General features: G+C 45.8%; 1 protein-coding gene across 2 annotated transcripts in view; it reads left to right on the top strand.

Annotated features, from left to right (window-relative positions):
- Positions 1-323: 323 nt before the first annotated feature.
- Ca-beta (Ca2+-channel-protein-beta-subunit) overlaps positions 324-27,304 on the top strand; it is a 60,116-nt gene continuing 33,135 nt past the window's right edge. For both annotated transcript variants that reach the window (XM_066733246.1, XM_066733245.1), the window contains exons 1-4: positions 324-861; positions 2,678-3,612; positions 16,846-16,881; positions 22,244-22,342. In XM_066733246.1, coding sequence (XP_066589343.1) covers positions 3,232-3,612; positions 16,846-16,881; positions 22,244-22,342 — 516 coding nt within the window. In that variant the 5' untranslated portion in view covers positions 324-861; positions 2,678-3,231. The remainder of the gene's footprint in view (positions 862-2,677; positions 3,613-16,845; positions 16,882-22,243; positions 22,343-27,304) is intronic.

The raw sequence follows: 27,304 nt of genomic DNA, 5'->3' as shown, positions 1-27,304 counted from the left end.
AAAAGGTACGCAGCGAGGAGTTTCGGAGAAAAACACGGAGTATCGAGCCACGTGTAGCGTGGAGAGGCAGTACAGCGTCATTGGTCCTTTTCTTTTTCGTAGTGTGCGTCGCGCGCGCTGATGATTGTCTTTGGCGAAGAAAGGGGGATGTGGGAGGGATGGGGAGGTGGGGGTGTGTGGGGGCTCGCCTGGTGCGCTCGCGTGCGTCCGCGCATGGATCGATAGCGCAGAGACCACCAGGTTCGGCCGGTGACGTCACGCGCAGAAGCCGAGCGCGCTCGACGGAAACCGAGTGGTGACGAGCAGGCGGCCACCAGCAGCCGTCAACGCGAGACTCCGCGCTTCTCTGTAACGTCCTCGTTCCTGCGACGTATATATCTTTCTCTCATTCACACGACTCTCTCTCTCTCTCTCTCTCTCTCTCTCCCTCTCGTGCACACACACACACACATAAATACACATACGCGCGTTCGGGAGTCCAGAGAAAATAAGCGGGAACCAACGGAGAAATCCCGAGGAAGGAGTCGCTGCGGAGAGTCGAGGAAGAATCGCGAGTTTTCGCTGGAAAAAATCCAAGCTAGAGAGGGGGAGAGAGAGAGAGAGAGAGAGCGCGCGGGCGCGCGCGCGCACACGTTCCGGTTGCAAGTGTGAGACGAAAAGTGGTGAGTGTCGGTGGTGGTCGGACGAGAAATCCTGGGAGCTCTTCCTCGAGGAGAGACGACTCCCTCGACGCGCGCGTTCTGTTGTAGTAGTAGGCATCGGGCATCTTTAGAGAGAGAGAGAGAGAGAGAGTGAGTGTCCGTGAATCAGTTGCAAGGAGCGCCTCGTGACAGTATACGGAGGGAAATAGCAGAGAAGCAGGTAGATAGAGGAGGAAGTTGGAGGGAGGAGCGGGGAGAGGGCTCTCCACTCGATGGGGCCGAGTGTCTCTTTTCGTTCGATCGAGCTTCTTCCTCCGGTGTTGTAACTGTGCGACTGCTGGTGTCAGGTTAGGCTAGGAGGGTGGGCAGCGGCAGCGTTCTTCGGGGAAAGTCGCGACGGCGGCGGTGTCAGGGCGATCGTTGTACCTGGTGAGAGAGGAGAGTATCGCGAGGAGTGGAGACGGTGCGGTCCCCGGTGCGTGCACGATTTGGCGCGCGCAAGGTCACTCTGGCCTCAAGCGCGACACATTCTACAGTATATATATATATATATATATATACTACTTGGGAGGTTTTTACGTCGGAGCAGAGGTGGTGGTTCCTATACTTGTCGGACCATTCAGCGGCTTCTTTCACTCGCGCGACGCGGTGCCGGTCGTTCTCCGCCGCCACTCAGCCAGGAGCCAGCACCAGCAGCAGCACAGCAGCCGCCGCAATCCCTTCGCCGGCGCAGCTGAGCTCGACCGGGCGCGACCCACAGCCCTACATTCGCGGTCTGCGGCGCGACCTAACCTCAACTCGCCCCACCTTCGGCCTCAACCCCTACCCCCGCGGCTCTCTTTATATTCTTCACCGTCCTCGCAACTTTACGCGCGCGTTCACGCAAATTCCCCCCTCACCCTGCCTTTTCCTTTTTTTCTCTCTCTCTATATTATATACACACACGTATTTGTGTACGTTCCGATCACGATCGAAACGCAACGAAAATCTCCTCTCCGCTTGTGCTTTGCTTCCTGGGGATTCCGGAGGAAACTCTTTCGATAGTATATGTATGTATATATATAGCTATGGTACATATCAACCTTCCTCCAGTATCTCCATTTCTTCCCCGTGGCTCTGGTCGCGTCGATTATCACTGCGAGGCAAGGTGGGTAAAGAAAACTGGGCGTTTCCTCTGACCCCCCCCCCCCTTCTCCCGGTCTCCCACCCACCACTCTCTATCTCGCTCTCGTTATTTTAATAATTATATCCTGGCGCGTTGATCGACGGAATCCACGCGGGGCGACGCGGCAAGGTGAAAGTGTTTCTTCTACGGAGAGAGAATAATTCGTCGGATGAAATGGACGCTTTAATTTCTTATTATCGTATAAACATGTAGACTCCGAGCGTCGGATACGAGTATACTGTACATATATATATGTATGTATTGTGTTAATAGGGTTTAACCTTGGCACAGTGAAGCTTCTTATTTACGAATCGACCAACGCAATCTCCTCGGTTCCCACCCTGCACACTATAGAGAGCTGGAGAGATTGGTTAATTTCATTGTCTCTCCTCGGAAATTCCACTTGATCCACCCTGCATTAACGCGGATAAGCCTCGCGCCACATTTTTCCGGCAAATCCTTGATAAGAGCCTTCGATCGATGTTTCTTTAGAGTGGAAATTTTTCGGATAATAGCTATCTAGGGATAGGAAGGTATATACGCGTCGGATAACTGTATATATGGAATATTGATTGAGCAAAGTATAGTTGGACGAAAACAAACAAAGGAAACATGTAAACTTTGTCGAAGGTCCGTGGGCCCGTTTATATATCGCGAGTCGACGGCAGTGTACGAGAATAAACGGTCGAACTAGCTTGATTTTCCGTCCTGGCGCGAATAGTATTCTATGCGGAGAGATTGAAAATTTTAGAGCGTACAGAGGGTTCTACGTGTGGAAAACATTTAAGGGAGCACACACGTATAGGTGTTGGCGTAGAGTGGAGTCGAGAAGAGAGCGTAAAAGGTGCTTAATCGTTTTTTTGATTTCTAGATTCGGAGAGAGGAGAAGAGTGTTTGGACAAATTGGATAGACGCATCGATGTGTTTCTCTCTCTGGCAGTGGTTGAGTCGCGAAGGGGACTGGTAGAGGGGGAGTTTTGAGTGAGGGTGTGAAGGGGGGAGGGGAAGCAGTGTGTGGTGCGAGGCAGAGGCGGCGTATCATTCGAGTGTGATGTGGTGGAGCCCCCCGGGGGGCGGCGGCGGCGGCTCAGGGGGCAGGAGGTCAGAGAGAGTAGCAGCGGATCGGTCGTGAGGACTCCGGGAAGCGTGCGACAGCCCCGCGGCGAGATAGCCGGAGGGGCGGAGGAGGAGCTAGGATGGTGTGACCTCCGGCGTCATCCCGGCCGACGCGGCGGAGGAGGCGGAGGAGGAGGGGGAGGAGGCGGTGGTGGCGGCAGCAGCATCGGCATCGCCGGAGTCGAGCAGCTGCTGCTCGACCCGGAGGACGAGGAGGAGGAGGAGGAAGACGACGACGACGACGACGCTGAGGGGGAGGAGGAGGAGGAGGTGGAGGAGGAAGAAGAGGAGGAAGAGGAGCCGACGGCGATGTCGAGGCAGCCCCGCGGTGAACGGGACCACGTGAGCAGCAGCCGATACCATCCAGCGGATCACCGAGCACCACCACCACCCCCCCACATCAGGGACACCAGGGATTACTGGGACAGGCACGATCTCAGAGACCCCAGGGACGTCCCTGAGACCAGATCCTTCGAGAGGGAACTGCGTCCGGCTCTCAGGGACTATCGGGACGGGAGGAACCTCTGCAGGGATCCGCGCGATCTCAGGGATACCAGGGGATCCAGGGATTTCAGGGGATCCAGAGATCTCAGGGATTCTTCCGCGAGGGAACATCGCCAAGATTATCAGGATTATCAGGACAACCACCAAACTTCCGCTTCCGCTTCCACTTCCGTTCTCAACAATCCGGTAGGTTTATTCTTTTATCATGCACACACATCGCTCCACATTCGACGAACCAATAATCATCTTCCATTGCATGGAACCAATCACACATCTCGGACGCGCGTTCTTCGCCTTATATTCCCTTATTGTCAAAGACAAATACAAATTTTCCTGCGTTCTACTGTAGCGGAAAAGGGGGAGGTGGGGAGTTTTCAACAAATTATCTCTTTCCAAGTATTTCGATACTGTGTTGCGCAATCTTACATATAGTTTCCTTCTCTGCAATTCTCCCTCTCTCTCTCTCTCTCTCTCCCTCGCTCGATCCATATATATATATATATATATATGTGTGTATATAAACATCTCTGCCACTTTCTGTCTCTCTCTCCTTTATTCCTGCTCCCACAGCAACGCTCGACGCTCAATAATGCAGAGGGTGGAAAAACCAGTCTTCCGGACCGAGCAATGAAAAATTAATAATCATCCAACGTTAAAAGCGTCCCATCCTTTTGCTGCCTCTCCGAGACACGGCTATCAAAGAGAAGCAAGAAGAAAAACGATTATCTTTCAATTAATACTCGTTCGACCTAACAAATAGCATTGTTCGGATTATACATAGCTCTCTCGGCTCTCTTCTCTCCTTTAAAGTATAATTTCCAGTACTCAATAAAGCTCCCTGCTTATTATTTATTTGCTTCCTCTCGTCGTCCTACTTTGCCACTTTCGAGCATTGATCACCCATTGTGCTAAGAATAAACTCACCCTCAGCTCCCACCGTATCCTAGCAGACTATTTCTGCATTATTACGAATGCATCGCTCTTATTATTTCAACTCGAATGCAACGAAAAAAATATCTCTGCTCAGACCTTTAAATTGCCCCTTATATATAAAACTCGTCGAGGGAGACGAGAGGCGAGTGTTCGGAAAATGAGGAAAATTCTTGCCTGTGAAAGTATATAATAGGATAGGACGAGGGGGGAAGGGGGGGGGGGGTGAGAAGCGAGGGTCAGTGATACGAGTCTGATCAAAGCTGCCCTCGATACGCGCGTTTCTCATCGTTACGGAGTTAGAACGCGCTTGCTCACGGCAGTTTTCATTTGGCACGCTGAATCTTTCATAAGTGGCCGTCGTCGTGGTCTTTCGGTAGGAAATAAGAGGCGTGCACCGGAGACGCTGGCCTTTCATTTGTCGCAGCATTCACGGCGTAGTCTCTCTCTCTCTCACCCCACGGCCCAAGACCCAAGATCGCTCCGAGCCATCAATGGCATCCACGCGACTCGAACGCGGTCACCCTCGAAAAACCAATGTACCGTATCTCGTCGATTCGTTCCTCCATTATCGCCGGATCCTCGTCTCTGAATTATTTCCCGATAAAATAAAACTCCCTCGTGCGCTGCGTTTGACGCTGAATCGAGTGGCGGAAAACACGAGCTTCGAGATCCTACGGCTCCGCTATAAAAGCTTCCGTTCCCGAGATTCTTCCGGCCGGATTATAACGAGTCGTATAATATATATAACTGCGGAATTGACGCGAAAAGCTAACGTAGAGGTTCGCGAAATGTGCACTCGTAAAAAAGCACGTAAACAAACATATATATATATATATATATATATATATACGACGGATTTCCTCTTGTTTCCACGAGGCTCTATGTCGGACGTATGTACATTCACAGGATGTCCCGAGGATGTTGCGCGTTACATATCCATGAATCGAGATAAAATTGCTCGATTCCGGTTTAAGCGCTTTCCTGTACAAATTGTATATGCTATATATGCGTATTAGGGATGTGTTAATCAGAGTTGATGAAAAAATGTAAATATTAGGTGGTTTCTGTTAAATGTATCGATCCGCGGTGTATCGTCGCGTATAGGTTTGGCATAGCGTTGGGTGCAGGCTTCTCGAGGGTAGTGGGTCTCCAGCGCGCTTTCCAGACCCGGTTCCAGCGAATATAGGTCAGTGTACAAGCGAGCAGGAGCAAAAGAGATCGAGCGAGCGAGCAGCGGATTTCTCTGGTGAACGCGAGATCCCTTGGCGCGCCAGCGCAAAACTCGTTTCCAGGACTCCGCGCCACCCTCCTCCCTTCTCTCCTTCTCCTCCTGCACCTTTCTTCTTCGTCTTCTTCTCTTTTCTGCCTCTCCCCTGTGTCCCGGTCCTTGCGCGTATGTGTGTGTCGCTGCTGACACAAAAGTATCGCAGCAATTTCTTCCCCCGAGAATCGAATTTAATATTACCAACCGTTAAGCCGAATTTAATTCAAACGCTTCACCGAGATTCTATAAAGTAAATATAACGCGGAGCGAGAAAAACAAGTTGTTTTTCGAGCTGCTATATATATATCGATCGCTGGGTTAACTGGCTAATCTGGGCCAGAGATCTCCAACTTTTAGCGTTGTGTTTGTCTCGATGGTGTATGTATGTATATATATAAGGGCAGAGGGATGTGTAAAAGAAGCGCGAGTTTATTGCCGAATGCGTTTAGCGCCGTCAATCAAGCTTCCTGGACGTTGAGGCGGGAAGGAGGAGGCGTCCTCGATGAGGACGAATGCACGCAGCTGCGCAGTGCGACGCGTGTCCGAAACTGCGAACCTTGCGTGGCACCTGCGGAATCGCTTAGACGGGAGGGGAAAAAATCTCTACGGATCTCCCCCCTCGAGCGACTCGTGCAGAGCCACTTAAACTCTTCTCGAAGCGATATGCACGCGTCGGAAGGGGAGATAAGGGTTAATTGGGATATTTTAGCTAAATTCGCAGGACGGTACTGCGCGAGGACTCTTTGATTATGAACATATATAGGTCTCGGAATTGTTTTTCGCGTCGTAGTCGCGCGACGGAAGGATAAATGGATGTATATACCGGGGGAGGGAGCCTAGATCGTTATGTAAAATATAGGAGGAGGGGGGAGGGGTGTGCGGTGGATGGTTCGCCGAATATTATTTTGGCTCGTAAAGATGCTGATGAGCGAGCACCGCACCGCACCTCAGCGGACGGGATTATTTAGTGATGCGTGTATCTTCCTCAGTGCACCTTCCACCATCCTATCCCCGATGCTCGCTCCGGTCAGGTATAAAGGTAAGCGCAGAGGTATGCTGCTACATGCCTAAACTCGAATATGGCCCCAACTCGCTCCACGTTCACTCGTCGTTCGTTCTGGTCTAGTAAGTCGTTACCCCCCCGTGGTTCCGAGAATTCCCAACATGGCGGCTCGGGCAGATCGCAAAGATGCAAATATCCTCGAGGGGAAGTGCAGGAGGGTGCAAGTTGACCTTGAACAATCGTGAAATCGCCAGGGCCATTGTCTGGAAAGGGTCCATTGCTAATATTAATGGGCAAAGAGTGTGCACGAATAAGGCGAAGGCGAAGGCTTCGAGCGAACCGAAACTCGTGATGAATTTCTGGGATCGTTAGTCATGCGAAGCAACCAAGAAAATCGTGCGGACATTGATGATGGTACGGGTGAAATGCGAGAGGGGATTAGCAGCGGTATCGCGTGTGTATATAAATGTAAGGAGACGATGCATGATAGATGTGGGAGGAATTTTTCTCGTGCCACTTTTTTCCTCGCGAGAGAAAATTCCCCAATCTTATCTGCACTGATTAAGCATGAAAATGTAGCCCGATCTTATACGATTATCTTGATTCGCAACTCGAATTCTCTCTTCGAACTTGACATATTTATGAAATAATTGGAACGCTTCAATGTCGAATTTATCATGCTTGCAACTTTTGTGCCACGTAACGTTCAGTATAATTGCAAATAACGTTAAGCAGCGCGTATTATCGTTCCGTGCACGCGCGTAGCCTTTATTTAATAAGTTTTTAATTTATGTACACCGTACTCTGGCGATTCCATGAATAATTACGAAATCCCCCCTCTTGTCTCCCGAAGCACTGCAGGTTCGCGCAGTTGGCAAGGGAGCATCGCGAAACTGCCGCGACCACTCGCCGCTATATATATGCGTTCAGTAATTACAATCTGCACGAAGGATGGACCTACGTTGTATAAACACACACACACACACACACATACATACGTATATCGGTGAAATCTCTGCAGTAGTTATATAAAGGGGGAAGAAAAACTACCTGGCATTTTGAAGTACGTCAACGTTGGGGAGAAAAATATTCAAAGAGAAAAACCAACGTGAGCCACGAGAGAGTATATATATATATATATATACATGTAGGACACAGCCGACATTAGTGACACTTCATTAAGATAACTCCATCGGATCCAGCTTTCCATCTTTTCGGGCTATTATACCTGCGTTATGTGCTATCTATAGCTCGTAGATCCACCGATAAGGGATTTTTCCTTGGTTAATGGATCTGCTGGGAGAAATAAGCATATACCGAGGCTCGTCTATATAATTTAGTTTTAACTCTGTTTTCCGCGTGGAAGGAAGAAAAGGAGTGAAATATGAAAAGATGGTCGCTCTCTTTCCAGCTCTTGTACATAATAGTTCACCTCGTCCAATAAGCACGATATTTCCCGAAGATGGCACAAATGAATTCGGAGTGGGCGCGAGGGAAAGAGTATTGGTGAGAATGGATGCGAGACGAAGAGGAAGAGCCAGAAGATGAAGAAGAAGAAGGTGTAGAAGAGAGACTGTAGCTGTGGTTCTTGCTAGAGAATCATGAATAATGCAACAATTGGTGGCCGGAGAGAGCTAGACGACCAAGATCCTTTGTTTTCGCAGAGGCTTCGTTAACGACCTCGCCAAATTGCTCGCGCGAGCTATATCTCTATAGTCACCGAGCAATTTCCAGCGGTTCCTCTTCTGCTCCACCGTTCAAGATCGCGTGGCTCTCGAATAATTAACAATTATGGGCCTGCTCCTGCGGGCCAGGGCCATCCGCGTGCGGATCGCAGCTGCCGAGCTGCGCCAAGCCATCGCCGTTATATATATATATATATATATGTATATGTGTACATCAGGATACACACTGTTACGCACGCACACGCACGCGCAGCGCCCAGGTAGGACCTTTCTAAGAACCAAGCTGCACTAGACGTCGAGCGCTCGGATAAAAAGACCAAGTGCGACCAACTCGAAATTTGTTTTTGCCCGCGAGCCGCCAAAGCGAGAGATGCGAGACCGTCCAACCGCGCCTCCACTCCCCAAAAACTCGCATACTCTTATTTCTCCAACGACCGGCCTTCCAAACTATCAATTCCACCGGCCACACAATTTACTCCGCTATATTCGCTCTACTATTATCCTGTTACAAATTTCAAATGTCCAATGTATATATAAATATATATGTTTATTGCGATATTCTTTATGTATTCACCGGATGCCAGGAATCAATCGGGAATGGAGGAGTGGTCCTGTGCAAGGATTGCGTAACCTTCCGGAAAAACTATGCTAGCTGCGACAGCTGATTCGAGACACGCGTGTAAGGAATGTAATGTCGTGGGAATTTTAAAGGCTCCCTTGAGTGCACGTGCACTTGAACATTATTGCACTCGAGAAAGAGGCAACGGTGTAAAAAGCGAGTTGGTTCGGTGATAAGGATGTAACGGCGGTGGTAGCAGAGCGCAGTGCGAAGAATTCGTTGTTCTCTCGATTACATCGCGCAGATTCCGAATGGAGGAAGAGGAGGTGCAGCGGATGGTCTCGGTGGGACCATAAATATTTCCAAGGAAGCAAAATAACGACTCTATTCGTGCGGAGCGTGAAGGGAATCCTCCGCGATAAAGGAGCGCGTCAGGATCGTGCATGTTTCGGAAGAAATCGACGGGAGATGGTAAACAGGAAGAGGAAGAGGAAGCGGATCGGAAGGGGAGAAAAAGGATATGATGAGAGGGCTATATATCTATATAGATATATAGGATACTGTTGGGCTGGAGGGAATAATCGATATAGGTGTAGTTGGAATAGAATTGGAGTATCGGGGCTGAATTTGGCCGAATTCCACGAGGAGAGCAGCACCGACAGCAGGTTTACCGGTTCTCCGGGGCGCAATGGGTTCGTTCGTGTGTGGATGCAGCATGCAGCAGCCTGTGTGTACCCGTCGCCAATCCGTTCTGCCATCTACACAGCCCCGAGCTACGTCTGCTATCTCTCACACGCACGCACACACGGTTCTTCCTTTTTTTCACCTCTCCCCCCCCCCCTCTCTACCACCCTTTTTTAGCCCGACCTACACCAACGCGGCACTACGTCGCCGTTTCACCCTGCAAAAAGCCTAAAACTCACGAAGGAACGCTGTATATATGTCACTGTATAGTTATATGCAATTGCGAATGGTATTGGAATTTTTATTTCCATGTAACGGAGCCTTGTATATGGACAATACTTTTTCCTATTATTCTACGTGAAAGTTAATTGGGTTGAATATGATAATAATAATTGATTCTAAATGAATCTAGTTGGTTCGTGTGCACGCGTACATATATATAAAATGTTAAAGAGAGAGAGAGAGAGAGAGAGAGAGGATGGATTGGAAAGGTGTGGCCAACTCTCTTTGGAGCGAGCATATCGAGGTGGATCGAGTGGCTAGGCGGACGAACCGAAGAGGATCGCGCAGGCCAGGAAGCGATACAGGGTCTCGGTCCTCTGATCATCGAGAGAGACTCTTCCTGGTACATATATATACGTACCTTGGATATTGCCTGAAAACTGTTCGGGTCTGCTCCAGTTCGTTTGAAAGAGGGATTGATCGGAAGGATGGAAAAAAATATGGTTATAGAGCGGGTCTATTAGGGGATGGCCGTGCTGATTTATTTACGTTGGAAACTTATTAGCCGAGGAAGCCATAGCGGCTCCGCGGAGACTGCTCACTCGTCACTGTCGGAGCGGCTAATAAAGAATTTATAGTCCTCGTTACCGCTACGCTTTTCTACGAATTAACGTCGATTACCGGTCCCGGCTCAACGCGTAAAAACCTAGAAAACGAGATAGCCCGGTACGTGCAGAAACCGATTAAACGAATTCATGAATAACTTATAAAGCCTAGGACGGTTTCACGAAGCACCTGCACTCCCACCGGTCAACCGAGCCTCCATTTACTTTCCTGCCTCTGTCTTCTCTCTCTCTCTCTCTCTCTCTCTTTCTATGTCTTTGTGTATATATTTATATATATTTTAGGTTACTTCCTTCCTTTTCGATATATATATATATATATAGCAATTAAACCTTTCTTGTGTAACTTCTCCGTCCTATGATATATATTTTTATAGAGCCTGTATATGTGCCTGCTTTAAATTGCTCGCCCCAAAGCATGGACGTAAAACCTCGATAATCTCCGAAATTACGCTAAAAAAGTTAATTTTTTGCATAAAACTTTTTTCGAACCAAATGAGAAGCACGTAAAAGGCGGCTTGCAAAATACTCGTATTATTTCTTATAGTCATACCGAGATCAATTAATTTTTCATTCCGTACTCCAGATTGGGCGACTTTAAGTACACGCGTTGGACATTCGTGGTTCGAAGCGAATTGTACGAATGTTATGGTGATCCTAAATTTTTTCCTCTCGTCAGAGGAAGCCGTTTATTGATGATGGAGGGGGGAGATGCTGGTTAGTGGACCAATAGAGATCGCTCGAGCAATTCGAGACGGGGCCTATCTCACTCGTAAACGCGTATACCAACCCGACAGAAATTTCATTGGAATTAAAATCTTCCACGTTTCACGAGCGGAATAAAGAACGGGAGAGGATGAGGAGAGAAAGAGAGGTGGACGAGAGGTCTTCCGGTTTTACGACTTTTCTTTAATTTGTGTACGTATTTTATGCTGGATTATAGAGCCACCGAGCTAGTCTTATAAAATCGTCCCACCTTGCCATTATTCTCGAATACATTAGTACCCAACGTATCCCCTCCCCTACCCCTCCTCTCTATCTCCAGTGCAAAGTGTAAAATAATCCCACAAGCGCAACAGACTTATCGCAGTGAAGGAAGAATTATCCGAAAACTCGACAACACTTTTGATCGTGTTTTTTTTTTTTAAAGAAAAAGAGTAATATAAGAGCCGGAGCTTGTCGTATAGGCTTGAGTAGATAACTATATGGTGAACGGAGGTAGGCCGGAATCGAGTGGAAAATATTCTTCGATCGAGAGGATTAATTGGATAAACGAAAGGACAAAAAGTTTGGAGGATTTACAAGTCGATGATTTCGTGGCATTTATGCGTGAAATAAATCTCCATAGTATATGTATATCTCTCTCTCTACATGCCCGTAGTCGTGGCGAAATTAATGCGTCTGTGCGATATTATAATTAGCTGGTAAATAAATTCTTAGGACTCTTGCAGAGAGCCGCTTTTGGCTAATCAATTCCGCGGAATGAGTTTGGAAAGTCAGCAGCCTTGATGCTTCTCGTATTTTGCTCCGCGCAAAAATCTGGCGCAAAAAGCGGAAGCGGCGAGTAAATAAATACGTGTTGCTCGGTGGGATTCTCATTTGAATTCGTCATTGGTAGACGCGCGGCTGCTCGGTCGGTAATAAAGGGAGCGATATTGCGGGATGACGACGGGTCGACGCACGAGCCGTTAATGAAGATAAGAATCTAATTAGTCGGCTATAAACGGACGCTTGGAATTTTCGAGTGGCGCGTCCTGTAACCGCTCAGCCAGCCGCAAATTCTACGCGCGGTTCTCCTTATGCCATATATATACATATATACGTGCGGGCGCGCGTGTAACGAGAGAATGGTTCGTCGGTGACGTCACGTGGAGCGAGACGAGAATGCGGTCAGTCGGGATCTAACGCGGATAATTCGACGATTATCGGTATAAAAGAATAAGTGCCTCGAGTCTCTCGCGGAGCGCGGGGGTACCCGATGTTTCAACCCCTATTTCTATATATGTATATGTAGCGTGACAAACGAAAATCGATCGTCGAGTTGTGGGAAAAAAGGAGATTTTTTTCTCTGCAGAGGGACACGACCTTGAGGAAGATGGGAAATTTAATAGAAACGTAGGGATTGTATAGGAATGATGAGAATGAAAATGAAGATCGGAGGATGAGTACGCGTGGTTTTTGTATTTATTGGATCGTGTCGAGAGAGAGAGAGAGGGAGAACGGCCTTAATCCGGCGAGCCGAGTGAACACGAGGTTAGAGTGGCTTTGGAGGGTTGCGCTTGTCGCGAGCCTTATTAAGTACTTGGAGGGCGCCTAAGGTCCCGGTACACTAAGGTGCTGCAGGGACCCGTTATAAAGCCTGCTCGAATTACCTCGCGGAGAGAGAGAGAGAGAGGAGAGGAGAGGAACGCATGCAGAAGAGACAATCGGCTTAGAAAAATTAATAGGCGGAAATGCGTCGGGGATTATACTGCTCTCCCGTTTCTTTCCAGGTTGCATGTACTTGTCTTTACGAACCTTTTTCCAACGGATTTTATCGCGCATGTGTATATCGTATGTACACATGGCACGCGTGCCAAACGTTCAGCCCACTCTCGTGTTTCAGGAAATTAATTTACTGCTTCTCTCTCTCTCTCTCTCTCTCTCTCTCTCTCTCTCTGGATTATAGCAACGAGAAAATGAACAAATTTGTGGCATTTGGAAAATTACTCCAATCGTCCATAATACTAATAATAACAATAATAGAGGATAGAAGGAGATAAGGTTGGTGGAAAATTGCGAATGTTGTGCAGCTGAGAGAGAGAGAGAGGATCGTTGGTATAAAGGGTTGATAGGAGAGGGGGGGGGGGGGAGTGTGATCAATGCTAGACACGCGCCACTGACTCGGAAGAGCAACCCTTCCATTGGTTTATTCTCAGGTTTCCATCCCATGTACGATAATCCGGGGACCTCCTTCGGCGCCCCATTTCCTTTACGGATTCTCAATGTGTCGACTCGTATAGCTGCTTCCGTTTCGACCTTTCTCAAGGCCCGTCCATGTTTTTTTTCATCCGCGGTCCATCGATTCCCACATTCGGAATTAAATCCCGTGAAATCAGATTGTTCGCATCGCTTAAAGTCACGTATCCTCTGTAAATCTATGGTATTTGTTGTTCTTGCTCATATATATTAGGATACACTCGCTATACATAGTTACCTATAATATTACACCTTGAGAAAAAATGAAAATCAAAAATCTCTTTCATCCCCCCCCCCCCCCTCCTTTATTCTTCCTTCAACATCTCACAGCTGTTAGAGAAAAGATACATATATGTATGTATATGCGTACGCGCTTAATCGGATATTGAATTTTCTAAAAATGGAGGCGAAGAGCCGTATAGACGAGCATGAAAAGTGTAACGGTACGTCAAGGGATATTTTAAGGATTCCTGGATCCATCCACGTGGAGGAAGACAAAGAATTTATGAAACTGAGAAGAAAGATCTTGTCTGGTAGCATATACGACACGTATAGTTCTACCGCGCGCGCGGGTATATATATAGGTATCCACTGTGGTAGTTTTACCAGAGCTATAACACCTTCTGCTCGAGCATACCTACATAAATCTACGAGATCCCAATAGCCCAGGCCGTAAAACCAATGTGTGTGTGTGTGTGTGTACCTAGGTACCGCAACGTAATTTCATCATGCACGATGCTTCTCTACGGCTAAGAATCTCCCTTCGTCCCTCGACTTTCGCCCCCCTCCCCACTCCTCATCCTCCACCCTCCGGCTTTATACCTGAACGAACTTGCCCGGATGAAATTATTGGGGATACACAATTTTTCTTAGACCTCCGCCTACTTTTTTTTCCTCCTTCCTCTTCTTCGATCCTCTCTTCCACTTCTTTTCAACGCCGCCATTGTTACCGCGTGCGACTGTAATTTCGTATTTGGGAATACCTAGCTCTAGCTTGTATACTTTGGAACGTTCCGGAATCGAGAGAAACTCATTAAACTCACTTTTGAGCGCATTCCACGAAACTCGTTTGATCCTATAATTTTCGAGGAATAATTCACGAGGAAGGAATACACACATATATATATATATATATCTATTAATTGAGAATTGTGTCGTGTCGAAGCTCAGAGTGAACGAATTTGTTCTTAGTCGATAGGGAGGGAGGGAGGGAGGGGGTAGTGGATGGAGGCTGAGGGAGATTCTCCATTAAATCACACGTGGCATGGTATGGGTTATATAAAGAGGGCAATTGGGCGAGATATTTGTCGAATGCCGAGCGATGGAATTAACATGAAAGAATCTCTGTGGGATTACCGAGTGATTTCCATATAAGGATGATCCTGGCATTTCCATTTCCAAGAATAATCCTACGGAACGGGACACGTATATAATCAAAAGAGTTTGGTAGAAAAGCAGCCGCGAGCAAGGATTCTTCTCGGCTTGTCTAGTATATATATAGATCGCTTTATTTAGGCATTAGAATTTGAATTTCGAGGCGAACACTTCACTTGGCTTCGCTTTAATATCGGTGGATCACGCAGGCGCCACCTGATGGACGCCCAAATTATCGGTCTGTATGCCCAATAGGCAAACTCTAGACCCCCCCCTTCCTGCATCTTCTCTGTTTCTATCTCTAAGTAGTTTTGGAGGACAAGACTATTGTTCAAAGTCAAACTCATTCTCTTCGACTCCCGCATCCCCTCTTCTGCTCCCAAGAATTTTTTAATAACAATAATACGAATGATCGCAATAATTGTGATATGTACTGATAAAATATGTAGGAGAAGAGAGGGGGCAGGGGGGGAGGTCGTCGGCAATTAACCGGTTAATCCAAATGATTGGATGAAAAACATATATAGTGGCATCCATATAGAATTAACTTCCTGCTCGAATATGGGAGGACGTATATCCAGATAAGATAACTCGTTACACAGTTCTTCATGCATGTCACGTTTTAATCGGCAACGTAGATACGTAGATTTACAGTTATATCGGGTTCCACGGCAACGCTTGACAAGCTGTGATTATTGCCAACGACCCAACCGATTACATTTTCCAGCTGGAGACAGCTTCATCGAAAAGTGAAATTGCTGCAGCAGAGCGGAGCGTTTTGCGCGACTGCCAGTCTAGATCGAAGAGACCCGGCTCGACTCACACACACACGCGCGCGCGCACATATGTGCTGCAGAGTCTTACATTTCTTTTATTTACCTTTCCATTTGTCATCCTTCTTTTTCCTTCGAGCTCTCAAAGTCTGAAACTCGCTGGAATTTTCGGAAAAAATGCCAATGGCCATGCAAATAACGAACACTGAAATAATTCACGAGTTATTGGCCAATCGCCGCCATTATTCTCTGTCGCGTTTCAAGTAGCTTGTATAATTATATTATTAGTACAAGCGCAATTATGCTCGTGTGACTCGTAGTGGATTGGTTCACGAATGGTAAATTATCGTTGATTTGCCAAGTGGTGCTTTCTAGAATTACACGCTCTGCTCATGCCATATGCATTTTCAAGCCTGAACCATATATATTTTTCTCCTTTCCATTTATGTTAATCCTCTCTCGTTGCGCGCGTTCGAACTAATTTTTCCACATTATCCCACCGGGTGATAGCGACATTTCACCAATCGATGCCCGCAATCGAGATCGTTCCAAGATTCTCAATCGCGTTTCGTATAGCAAATACATTGACGCGTGTCAATATTTTTCTATAAACTTGCAACTTTTTCCTTATATCATTCTCTAATTTACGAGCTAATTATTTCTTATTCCGGTTTATTCCAGCCAATCGTCATTATCGTATTCGAAAAACTGTAATATCCTTTTTATGTTGCTTATTGCGTCTGGCTGATCATGAGAGAGAGAGAGAGAGAGAGAGAGGGAGAGAAAGAGGGGTAGCTACGATTTATACATAATGGAGAGATCCGCTTGAAAGAGTATTGTCGTTCCGCGTGGCTGAATGACGTAACTGGGATTAATAAGCTGACACATAGCACACATACACGTATCTATATATGTATAACATCTCAAGATGGATCAATTTCGAGAGACATACATATGCTGAGGCTGCATTAGCACGATTAGCTGTATCGTATTTGGCAGGATACGTCTTTGATATACAAACTATTTGCCATAATATATTTTTCAACGATTTATTGCGAAATTGCACGAGTGCACCGAATAGGTAAATGCACTCTACAGATAATGCGCAACATTTCTACGTATTTAAACGAAGCACAAAAGTGTTTGAACACTTAAAAAAAAAATATAGTTTATTTCGGTAGTGAAGGTCATTAGAGTACTCGCCCTACGTACCTTTTGCATGGCCACTATAATAACATGTATTTCTCATCAGACATTCAACTACACTCAATTATCATTATATATATGCATAGAAGATAAATACCAAATCGTTCATTTGTTTATAATGAAATTTACTTACAGGATCCCAGAATTCGAGGAAAAAGAAGCGCAGCACCGGTATGTTGATTTATTTATCATTGTCGCTATAAGGTCGCGTATATAAACAATAAAATTGTCCAAATGAAAAGATTTGAAATTTTTCAAGTGGAACAATTATTATCACACTCGGTTCACCCTCTATAAATATATACATATGTGTATATTTCGAGTCGTTAACATTCTTAGAACTGATAGCAATGAAAGTGAGAGAGAGAGAGAGAGAGAAGAAACGTTTCTTTTTCCTTTCTTCGTTCGTCTTTTTATCCAAAATGTCGAGGAACGATTAAAAGTAATTTTTCGATCGGATCGTATCGACTCGATTCATTAATTTCTTTTTGGCAATTTTGTCGTACAATGAGCGTAGCAATTACGAGCTCTCGCAGTCTCATTTGCGATTGTAATTAAGATCGGGTTGGCAACCGAGCGGAAACCGATCGCTCGAGATTTCTTATAGTTACGGGCCAACCTGCAGCCAGGTTCCTCTCTTCTCTCCTACTACAACTATATATACATATGTGTGTATATACCTTCAACCATCCTACCGGATTTCATTTTCGATCTTTAAAACCTCTCCGCGACTGGACAAACGTGTTCCACCGCGAACACGCGATTAACACACCGTTATTATTAACACGCCAATCAAAAATCATTTCTCACAACAGAAAAAATATGTTACCAGCCCTAATCGCCATAGTAATCCATATCGAGAGCCATGCTGTAATACCATTTCTCTGCCGAATGCAATTTCTCGTTCGAATAACCATCTTTGATATTTAATCAATTCTTCGAAGCTCGGTGCAAAAATATTTTAACATTTTCCGAATAAAGCATACATGCTTCTCGTGCAACGTTTTTAAGAGAAGCAACGACATTTCGTGAGAAGTATATTTTCCTTAGCAGTATATTAAAATATTTCGAGGAATTTGGCAATTGAATCAGTGCAGAGTAGTGAAAAGGGTCAACATTAAATTCCACACAAATTTACATAATATTCAATTTGTCTACTATTAAAGGAAAATCCAAGTTTATTATACTAGCCCCTCATATATGGCCATTGGAAGACTCCAAAGGTTGAAGAACGTTTTCCAAATAAATAAGAAATATAGCAAGAACGATCGGTAAATAAAAGAAGAAAAAAAGGTTGCGCGGAGCGAAGGCAAAGTCGAGGAAAAAATGTCTTTTCGCGGCACGTACGAGAGAAGGCTCTGTTCTTTTCGAAGCGAAGATAGAGCTCGATATTGCAAGTATATAGTGTACGTGCGCGGGGAGAAAAAGCTGGCCCACGAGATCCCCCCGATAATCCTTGGATAGGGGCTGTGCGTCACGTAGAGTACATATATAGCAGCTTTCAAAGCATTCGCGTGACTCCCCCCTAAGTCTGTCGCCAGACCCCTACACACTTTGCCATTCTTCCACCGATACACGTTTGCACCTTGTACTCCACGTGAGAATAGGGACTAGGCGCGCAAAAATTTGTCTCCTTTAGAAAATCAAAAAAATATTAATATTCCATCGAAACCCATATATGAGTCGTTAGGCACAGCATGAAAATTTCTTGAATAAGCTTCTGCTTGCAAACGAAGCGTGATGAATTTTTGGTGAGTGCATTTCGTGACTGCGCTGCGTGGGGGTTTTCGGGACGCTTATTATATAGGCGAGAAATCAGAGGGATTCCTGGACAGAGAGCATTGCGCGTGCGTGCAGCGAGCAGCAGCAGCACGGAAAGGACGAGAGGCGACTTTGTGTGTTAGGAGTCTCGGTAACCACATGTTGCAACTCCCCGGAGAGCCTTTTGTTCTCCACCCTTGATGCTTGGGCCTGATACGTCCCTCTGCACGCGCGCGCCGCGCCTTACACGCTAAAAATACACAGCTTTCCAAATGCAGCCTACCGTACTTAACTTTTCCTCCTGCTAAAATAGTTGGGAGCTTCCTCGCTCGCGATTACGTACAAATTATTATCATTATAATTCCTTGCTGTGTCGTGGCCAGAAATTTGCCGTTTCCTCCGTGTGTGTGCAGGGACACATTTTTTAAACCTTGTCTCCCTCGTTATTCCATTGGATCCTCGGAGACACGCGTGAAATTAGTTGCGAGTAGAGGGGGGGGGGGGGGGAAGTACATTGAGATGATCGCCAATGATTACACCGGTCCCTTAAAATTATGCAGCGGCGCGAGCCACGCAGAAGGTATACATTGTACAAAACTGCAAGATATCGTGCGGCACGTACCGATTGGCTGATTACGGCACTTATATATGTTTATCTGTATATATATATATTACGCGAGCGTGTATGCAGCGTAAGCCGATGGAGAGAAACGAGATCCAACTGCAATTTGTCTGCCTCTCACCTCCATTATAACTGCAAACTACGGGAGAGCTATAGGAGAGCAAAAGTGCCACGCTCCAATGCAACCTAACCTGCACGGGATATGCAATTTTCTCGTGCCAAAAACTAATTGGAATTGTTCTCCTCTCACGAATCACCTGCACCAATCAATCGACCAAATCACGCTGGTACTTACTTGTTGTAACTTTTCAATTTGCTCGCTGCAAATATATACACGAAGGAATAAAGCGAAAGTGCACATTTTGCCAATTATAGTGTCGTCTCCTCGTTATTAGTTAAAAATGATTGTCTTTGAATAATTGACGAGGTGCGCGTGTATATTGTTAGGAGAGAAGCTCGCGTACGAAATTGCTAAAGTTAATTCCCGGTTGGTTTCGGAGTAGAGCGGCGTATATCCGTACAGTGCAGCAGCACAGTTGAGTTTTCGTCGGTCTTTCCAGGGGAGAGCTTTCGCAAAGTTGCAAATTGCAAGCTGCGCTTATAGCGTTATACCGGAGAATTATTGTTCCTGCTCTTCCTATAATGCAATCAAACCCTATATATGTACCTGTGTTGTGCAGCAACAAAATTTTCGCAAATTCTCCTGTTTAGTTCTTGGAACGATCGATTCAGGAATCTTATTATTATATTTGTAAAAAGGAAGTATCGTGCTAATCCAAGAAAGGAAATTGCTCGATTCTTATTAATTGTACCGCTATGAATAGCAACATTGAGATTTCTATATTTAGGTTTCGTGTAATAACTGGTCGAATAAAAATAATTATTTGAATCCGATAAAAGTAGCTCGATTCTACGGTTCGCAGCTATGTTCATTCGAATGGAGAAATATTTTCGCTTTTGGTGCAAGATAATTGGAGGATCGACGTTACACCCGCGGAGAGATGTGTATTCTGATGATGAGAAGAGGCCTGTTTGATTAAATGGAATATTTTAGAGGTGCGCGTTTTAAGAGGAATAAAAAGTGAATTGAAGGTATAGAGAAGAGTAGGTGGATGGGAGTGAGAGAGAGAGAGAGAGAGAGAGAGAGAGAGAGAGAGAGAGAGAGAGAGAGAGAGAGAGAGAGAGAGAGAGAGAGAGAGAAGGAGAGTAAGCTGTGGGGAGGGGAGGCTTCTAAGCTTGGAATGCAGGATAAGTGCACGGGGTAACCTCGGCTTAGGCAGAGAGGCAGAGGGGCGGGCAGACAGGCAGGGGATTCTATAGAGTGGTGGGGGAAGTGAGATTTGACTTTGCAGTTGCACGCAGCATCTCTTGGTGTTTAACTTGTGGAGAAGAGGGAGAGAGCGTAGCAAAGGACATTTGGGACAGAGGGAGATGGAATTACGGCAAAATGGGAGCTTGGAGAAAGACAGAGGAGGGCCAGTAAAAGTGACGAGGGTATGATGTTCGCTTTAATATCCACCAGCAGGTATATATTCTCTCTTGCTCTCTCACAAACACATGCGCGATGCACACTCCCCCCCAACTCGATTCCTATACCCAATTCCTTCGGACTTCTTACCGAGGCTTACGAATGTTTTCACCGGCATACTGGTGCTGTTCTGCTGCTGCGCGGACCATCCCCCTACCCCCTCCCCCCTCTCCATCACATACAAACCAAAAGAAAGATAAATTTCCCGCACAAGTTTTTCGTACTCGCCGAGAAGAAAATATCGAGCCAGCCAACCGCCTTTGCTTATTATGTATAGCAAGGGCCAAAAATTCCTGCAAGGCTATATAGGTGTGGGTGACTTGCGAAATTTTCTCAGACTCTCCCCGAAGCTCGCAGGAGAATTTGCCTCGGCGGCATTGACCATTCGTAAGACTCGAGACTTTTATAACCCGTGTAGACAAAATGGTCTGGAAAAAAACTTGTAAACGTATATAGGAAAAGTTTGGAGCAGGTCTGGCAAATGTCTGGGAAATGGTACTTTAACCATTGTCAGCGATTTTCAAACGTGTTTGCCAGATCCTTGCAATATGAACACGTTGAGTAATACGTGGACTTGGAAGAATATTTTCTCAAAAATACCTCGTGCTTCCTCTTATTTTTTCTCTATTGGCTGATGTATTTTAACATAGGTCAATATATACAGGTATAGTACATGGATAGAAGGTTTTTAGGGTTGTGTGGTATTACACTAGCTGCAGCTTTGCTGGTTTTATTGTTTCGGCAGAGGAAGAGGCTTGTATCTTGGGAGGATCTACGCGTATTTTCACTTAGCGAGTTACACGATATCCTCTGGGATGTAGTTGGAGGTCCTGCGACCATTAGTAGGTACCTAACGAAAGGGCCATAGGGAAGGAAGAGCGCGCAGGACTCGGCAAGTACTGCCTCGGGATCGAGAGAGAGAGAGAGAGAGAGAGAGAGATAGAGAGAAAGCCCCGCACAGTCCTACTTTTTTCTCATCGTCCTTCGACCTTCGTCCTTTTTTCTGCAGCCTCGTTTCGCCAACTTCAACTTGTTCCTTTTTATACATCCTACTGGATTCAACCCCACTCCCTCCGCACTACCACCTCCTACCGTGAATGAAATACCCAAATATAGACGAGACTTTAATTTATTCTCCGTCGACGACGACGACGACGAAGAATATGATGACGATGATCGATCAAACAATTGTTCTTGTATCCCGTTTATACATGCTATATATGTATAAAGGGAATAATATTATACAGAGGTTTATATATATAGCTCCGATTGTCTCTCCATCTCGAAGAATTAACACAAGGAGAATATCACAGGCAAGAACAGTATAGAGTTTTTTACCACGTTCCATTTTGAGATTTTGGCGACAGGCAGGCATCAAGGGGATAATTGCCAGGCCTCTCGATTAACGACTGTCTACGCCGGAACTGTCATCTTTTCGGCCCAACAAGATTTATCTAAAGAGATCGACTTACGATACACTATACTCTGTATAGGTACTAGGTATACCTGAAAAACCTGTTCGCCTCGAGCTATTCTTACTTCGTAACGATTTCTGCAGCGTTTAGAAAATACTCCTCGCTCGTCGTACCATTTGAGTTTTTAAAAGTTTACTGGAATTTCAGGAGAGATCGAATGGAAGCTACTGGCCTCTTCGGCGAGGAGCTCCTCAAGATTTGCAGTTAGTGAGTCTACGCGTACCCGTGAGACCCACCATCGTCGTTGTAAGTAAAAAGAGATGGCCTCAGCTTCGAGGAATCAATTGGATTACTCGTCTGCACCGCCTTTCTCACAAGTAGCATGAAATCTCAGCGAAAAAGTTTATAGCACCGCTGTTTCACGCACCGAAACGAGTACCACCCATACGTTCGAAGGAATCATGTCCTCAAATATGAGAGAGAGAAATGAAGGAGAATTTTATTCACTTCGAGAGAGAGAGAGAGAGAATAGCGCAATCACAGAGGTTTATTTCTCTCCAGTGTTTTATGTTAATTATTCAAAGTGCTGATAAGAAAAGGCGCGAGATTCCCACAGTCAACCGTATATCCCCAGAGTTTCTCTTTTTCCTGCAATAATAATAAGGGGTGCTCTACTATATATATATATATATATATATATATATATAGTAAGCAAGATTCCCAAGTGATTTTTTGGAGCATAATGAAGAAAAAAAAGAGGCTTGGATAGTCGCTGCAGTCAGTTGCATAGTTTGCAGCAGACTCCGGGTTGTAACGCTATGGGATGGGGGGAGTTTTCTAGGATCAGTTGGCGTAGGAGAAGGATCTCTTTGTCCTCGCACACACAGATCCTTATGGCACTGACCTGCTGGCCCACTGGCGTAGAGACGTGCCATCGTGTGTATACACGTACCATTATAATAATCATTAAAATACACCGTCGTCCCGACTGACAATCATCCTTGTTATTCGATATTCCCGAAGTAAAAAATTAGTAAGCGGAAATGGAAGGGCATTAATTATTCATGAGAGAGGATCGTCGGTACACCTCGAGTGGCCTGTGAGCAATCGACTCGACTCGAGAGAGAGAGAGAGAGAGAGAGAGAGAGAAAGAGAGATGCTGCGTGAAATTTTCTGGAAATTTTATAACGCCTCCACGCCTATGGGTTTACTTATTTCCCTTGCAATGCACTAGTGCTCCAGCGATATTGGAACCAGCAGTCCTGCTGTGAACTCCTCTTAACTTTTCTCGGACGGTGGCAACCACTGGGATTTTTCAATCAACCCGAGATGGCGTGTTATTTTTCTTTTTTTATACAAAATACTCTACCACGCTTATTATTTAAATCGTCTCCCTCGCAAGTAACGTTTAAACAAATTATTCAATTAAATTTCATGATAAACTAGCAACGAGTATAATTGATAATATTTTTCCGAAGGAAATGATTTATTTTCCGAGTACACCGTTGGTTTACTCCAACGATATATACCGGAGCTATATCGGTCCAGTTGCAGTCATAACCGCAGTCGCTAACTTTTACCGAAGAGCAACGAGTAAAATTTCCGATGGAGAAGCAGCAGCAGTTAGGATACCGATGACATCATCGACGACCAATCTTTTCATTCAACGCTCGCGGTTCATCGGTATTTTTTCTTTCTCCGCGCGCACTATTACCTTTTTTATTATCGTACAGCATGGTCGACCGAGATCCGTCGTTGACCGGCGCTATTAGCCAGGGATGATAAATTTTTACGCGGCTATTCCACCGTTAATAGTCACTTACTTTCGGTCGGATTCTTTCGAAACCTGTTTTTTCGTTCCGTGAGACTCTCCCGTCTAAGCTTCACGCACTTTGATCCTCCGATATATTCTTTATATATATATGTATATGGTAGAGGTACAGCGCGATAATCCTGGCAAGAGTCGTATCGTTCCGTGATTTCTCCGAATATTGTCGGTCCGTGACCTTGAAAAGGATAATTTAAGATTTTTCCCCGAGTCCGTCCGAGCGCGGTTTCCCCGTGGCATCGGTATAGAAACGTAATCCTGCAGGAGACGAAGAAAATTCTCCAGGCAAGCAGTTGTCTGCTCGTAAAGGCATTTTTCTTCCGAGTCAGGTGAAATCCTCTTAATCTGCGGGAGAAAGAATGAGAAGAAGGACTGCCCCCCCCCCCCCTCCCGGTGTATTTGGAGCGTAGCAAAGGATCCTCTCCACGGACCCCAGGGGTTGCACTCCAATCACCGACACAACCCTGCAGCAGTTATTTTACTTTGTCCGTAGGAAAGTGACGTCGAGTGTTGACCCTTCCGAACCGAGTGATTTTTCTCTCGATGCAAATTCTGCCAAGTTTCCTTTTCTCCGTAGAATGGTGCACGAAAGGAACCTGTGATTTTTCCGACGATTCTCCCCCCTCCCCTACAAAGTTAAACCCGCGTTGGCCCGCTCGCTCATTCTTCTAAATCTGAAAATCTCTTAAAATAACGCTCTACCTGTTTTCGTCCATCATCTTCTCTTCTGCAGTCGAGTTTTGTGTCTGGGGCCACCCCGACCATTTTACACCGCTATAGTATTATACCTGTATTGCTCGGTGGTTCCTCTTCGACATTTATATACTTTGCATCTTTGATTCTCGATAAGAATCTTTCTTCGAACAGAGGGGGGTGAGGGGATATATATAAGAGGTGGTATACTATACCTGACGAGGGATGACGGGGTGTGAATATTCTAACAACTTTTTCATCCACTCTCCACTTACTCGAATCATATACAAATGCAAAATGTTGATAACGACTATACGTAACAGAGAACTAACAGTTTATCTTTATTTGATATAAAGATAAATTGTTATTCCAACAAAGTTGATTTTTAGGGAAGAAGAGACGCTAGGCTTTGCAAAAAATTCAACAAACAATCCAATGTTTTTATCTTCTCATAGAACTAATCGTTTACACCGGTGAACCAAAATCAAATTATTAAGGTAAACAATTACTCGTACGGTCCACGAGAGTCAAATGATAAAGGTCAATGGTAATTTAAGCAAAATAAACAAGCAGAGGTGCTAAGTTTAGCTCGCCTTCGATTATCGATAGCGATATTATTAAATATAACTGCTCACGGTACGCTGCTCGCTGAAAGAAATTTATATTTTCCGTGAGATATACCACGGAACGAGTCCTGTTAAAAATAATATCGTGGTAGTTAGTACCGACCGAGCGCCGGAGTGAGCTGTAATGTTTATTTACGACATTCCGAGTGAAAAGAAGAAAAAACGCTAAAGACTCCACGTGCTATAATGCTCTTGGTCAATTCCTATCATTTTATCCACACGCGTAACGCGTCTGAAAAGTGACTAAAAAACAGTGGCGCTATGGGAGAGTGGAGGGGAGGGGGGGGGGGGGGGATATATCCAAATGACCAGATAAGCAGTAAATATTGTTGGGTGAAGCGAGAATACAGCAGGTGACGTAGTAAAAGAAAGGATCGGTGGAGAGGGGCAAAGAGAGTTTGCGTTTCTTTGTGTGGGAGAGAGTCGACGGTGGTTCGATTGACAATGCGGGTGCTAATGTCCACTTACCGCGGCGGAGGGCCCATCCAGTCACGGTGGAACGAAGCACGAGGGGGGGAGAGTCCCTCAAAGTCTTAAGACCATCCTGTTTTAGTGCTTTACGGCAGCGCGAACGCGGACGCGAACGCGGCCGGCCATAATGCCTCTTTCTGGGACTGCGCCAGGTATACAGCTCCACCCCTCTTCCCAAAACGAGATTCGATACAGAGAGAGAGAGAGACGATGCAACTTACGGATCCCTCCTGATGCAAGAGCACACTTGCTAGTCTTGCTCGGTTACATCCCCACCGGAAGTCACATCCAATATCTTGCCTCCCTTAACCAGCAAACTTTCACACCGATGGAAAAATAATCCTTTTCGATTCTTGCAGCTGGAATTTTATGAAAAAATTGGAGAACAATATTGGTAGAATTTTTTATCGAGTTTTTCAGCCAGTGTCTTCGTGCTAATTTGCGCGAGTTACAACGTTGGGTGGTCGTGGCGAGTCTTCCGTTGCATAGTGACGTTGGTAAAGCGCACTCGCAGCTTTCGCTGGACGCGTGAGAGAACATATGGTTACCGATGCGAAGCGTGAAAAATTGAAGGATTTTAGTGGTCAGCTTCGTTTCCCCGTAAATCGTTAATATTTCTCTGGTAAATGAATGTACCGATGATGGGGCATTTTTTTCATTAGAGAAACTCGACAAAGCTTCAGGATGAATTTTCTGAGGTTGTTTAAATAGGCGGAGGGTGCGTAGGTATATATATGCCTAAGTAAGCAATGGTGAAGAGTGGTTTGAGGGGGAGGGGGATGTAACCAGTGGAGAGTGTTACGAGAACTGTTCTCACTGGGCTCTTCCCTCTCTTCACCCTTTACCAAAACTTTTACTGCTCCTCTTCTTTACTCAATTAGTGGTCCAAGTAATTCGTAATTGCAAATCTCCTGCAGTAAACAAATATACACACATATACCTCGTGTCTCGTTGACTGGAAGAAATGCCAGAAATTCGACAAAGCTCTCGAGGGTGAAATTTGGGAATTTGTTTAAATAGGAAGAGAGTCGGTAGGTATATGTCCAAGCGAGGGTTGTAACGAGTGGAAAATGGTTTTTGAAGATTGGTCTCAGTGGACCTAGCTCCTCTCGACCCTTGACCAGGTTGGCTGCTGCTGTTGTTGTTGACTGGTTGGTTGGTAGTCGAGGTAATTCGCAATGGCAAACGTGGTAGAGTGGGAGGTGGGGGGGGGGGGGGGGTTGAAGAATGAGAGAGAGAGAGAGAGAGAGAGAGTCCGGAGGAGAAACCGCCAGCGTGGCGGCAAGAAATAAGACGGCGAGTCTGCCAATTATCATTTCTTATAGAGGCTTCAGGTTGGTATAGGTACAGAGTCACGGATATATAGGCGGTTTTGCAACATTCGGTTCTCTTCTCATTGTGTACCTCTCCGGTTGGGTACCCTCTCTTTTCCTATTCCTCCCTCCCTGCGGGATGGTTGCCCCCACTCCTCCCCCCAGCCTTCCTCGCCCACCTCGTACTTCTGAATCCTCTTCGTCCCCTGGCCCGTCTCGTTCCGCGCGCTAAAACAAAACAAAAGAAAAGAAAAGAGGTGCACGCCGTTCAAGGATAACGACTATGAAGCCTACCTAGTCCTGCCTGCCGCCCTGCCAGCCAGTGGCCATATTGTGG

The sequence above is a fragment of the Prorops nasuta genome, unplaced genomic scaffold, assembly GCF_024137725.1.
Source record: "Prorops nasuta isolate Cenicafe-Biocafe unplaced genomic scaffold, Cenicafe_Pnas_1.2 PNAS00010, whole genome shotgun sequence".
NCBI lineage: Eukaryota > Metazoa > Arthropoda > Insecta > Hymenoptera > Bethylidae > Prorops > Prorops nasuta.
The sequence above is the reverse complement of the archived record's forward strand: the minus strand, read 5'-3'. Positions and strand labels throughout refer to the sequence as shown.